We start from the raw sequence: 2,170 nt of genomic DNA, 5'->3' as shown, positions 1-2,170 counted from the left end.
CAGAGCCCCAGCACCTCTGTAGGGCAGAAGGAGTCAGCCCAGAGATGGGTGGGCAGCAGGAAAAGGAGGTCAGTGGCACCCTGTGCCCCCTGTTCTCCTCTCCAGGATATCCTGAGAGGTCTGCAGCCTCGTTGTGCCATCCCATCTCCCCAGGCTAGCACAAGAGCCCTAGTCCTTGCGGTCCTCAAGAGCTCCTAATCCCCCAGGGACAAAGCAGCCTGCCCTAAGCCGGTGCAGCCAGAAAGGTGTTTTTATTTCCCATTCATTCCTGCTATGCAGAAGATGGATCTTAGACAAAGAAGTTGCTACAGGTCCATGTATTTTGCTTAAATAACATGCTTTCCCATTTCTACAAAGGCTCAGTGTCACACAAGGAGGGTGGATATTTAAGGGGATTAAAAAAATGTTTATTTGAAGACAACATCATCAAAAGTGGAAAAAGGGAAAAAAAAGTAAAGAAGAAAAGGCAGACTTGGCCTGTCATGACATACACTGGGAGTCACTTGCAAAGGAACGTAGGCAGTCTATGGCTGCTGAAAACCATTCAGTTGCCAGTTTCCTCAGGGCATCCTTGAGCTCCTGGTTCCTCATGCTGTAGATGAGGGGGTTCACTGCTGGAGGCACCACTGAGTACAGAACTGCCAGCACCAGATCTAGGGATGGGGAGGAGGTGGATGGAGGCTTCAGGTAGGAAAACACTCCAGTGCTGATAACCAGGGAGACCACAGCCAGGTGAGGGAGGCACATGGAAAAGCTTTTGTGCCGTCCCTGCTCCGAGGGGATCCTCAGCACAGCCCTGAAGATCTGAACATAGGACAGCACAATGAAAACAAAACATACAAAAGCTAAAAAAGAACTTAAAATAAGAAGCCCAGCTTCCCTGAGGAAGGACTCTGAGCAGGAGAGCTTGAGGATCTGGGGGATTTCGCAGAAGAACTGCTCCACAGCATTGCCCTTGCAGAGTGGTACCGAAAACGTATTGGCAGTGTGTAGCACAGTATTGAGAAACCCACTGCCCCAGGCAGCTGCTGCCATGTGGACACAAGCTCTGCTGCCCAGGAGGGTGCCATAGTGCAGGGGTTTGCAGATGGCAACATAGCGGTCATAGGCCATTACGGTGAGAAGAAAATACTCTGCTGACATCAAAAAGACAAACAGAAAGAGCTGTGCAACACATCCTGGGTAGGAGATGGCCCTGGTGTCCCAGAGGGAATTGGCCATGGCTTTAGGGATAGTGGTGGAGATGAAGCCCAGGTCAAGAACAGAGAGATTGATGAGAAAGAAGTACATGGGTGTGTGCAGGCGGTGGTCACAGGCTACGGTGGTGATGATGAGGCCATTGCCCAGGAGAGCAGCCAGGTAGATGCCCAGGAAGAGCCAGAAGTGCAAGAGCTGCAGCTCCCGCATGTCTGCAAATGCCAGGAGGAGGAACTGGGTGATGGAGCTGCCGTTGGACATCTGCTTCATCTGGGCATAGGGACCTGTCCAAGGAGGAAAACACAGTAAGGTAGGGGAGACTTCTCTGAGAAGAATCCAAGCTATTTCCCATAGTTATTCCTCCTGCTACACACACCCCCTTTTCTTTTTCCAGGAGACCTTCCTCGTCTCCCTGGCTGGAGCCCTGATTGATGCTGGCTGAGTGTGCAGTGAGGAGAAGGGCCTCTGCCCACAGGATGCCGAGGAGACAGTCCCGCTCTGCAGCAGTGGGTTCATGGGAACCGTGGGGGCAGGGACCAGTCCTGCTGTTCAACTTTGTCAGATGAAACTGCTCCTAACACAGGTGGTCTTGTCAGCATCTGACCTCCCAGTACTAAGGAATGGGGAGGGCAAAGGCAGGGTTTTTTACAGTTACCCCATGTCACCCGGGAAGTGTTCTTGGACATCAGAAACCCTCAGCATTTCTGCGGCACTCAGGGAGAACAGAGTGAGTGCTGCAAAGCAAGAGGATTGTCTGCATCTTAGAGCAGAAGGAGGGGAGCTGGTCTGTCCCTCTGTCTTGTTCCCAGCTGCCCTGAGATTACACCTGTCTGAGATGGAGGCTGCCCATGTTACCCTGAAAAGCCTCCAGACACTACTGAAAGGAGAGGGACCCACTGCAGACCACTAAATGTCTCACCCTTTCTCAAGGTCTCAGCACCCTGTTTCTAGCCAAGGACACACACGGCTCATT

General features: G+C 52.1%; 1 protein-coding gene across 1 annotated transcript; it reads right to left on the bottom strand.

The window, feature by feature from the left end:
• Positions 1–480: 480 nt before the first annotated feature.
• On the bottom strand, positions 481–1,473 carry LOC128138546 (olfactory receptor 14J1-like). The gene has a single exon (XM_052779750.1). It carries the CDS (start codon positions 1,465–1,467, stop codon positions 481–483), a length of 987 nt encoding a protein of 328 aa, XP_052635710.1. The 5' UTR covers positions 1,468–1,473.
• Positions 1,474–2,170: the final 697 nt, after the last annotated feature.

The sequence above is a fragment of the Harpia harpyja genome, unplaced genomic scaffold (genome assembly GCF_026419915.1).
Source record: "Harpia harpyja isolate bHarHar1 unplaced genomic scaffold, bHarHar1 primary haplotype scaffold_55, whole genome shotgun sequence".
Taxonomy (NCBI): Eukaryota; Metazoa; Chordata; class Aves; order Accipitriformes; family Accipitridae; genus Harpia; species Harpia harpyja.
This window is presented reverse-complemented; position numbering and strand designations above follow the sequence as displayed.

What these genes read in the sequence shown, in the direction of transcription:
- LOC128138546 (XM_052779750.1), bottom strand. Translation starts at nt 1,467, where the DNA reads ATGAAGCAGATGTCCAACGGCAGCTCCATCACCCAGTTCCTCCTCCTG.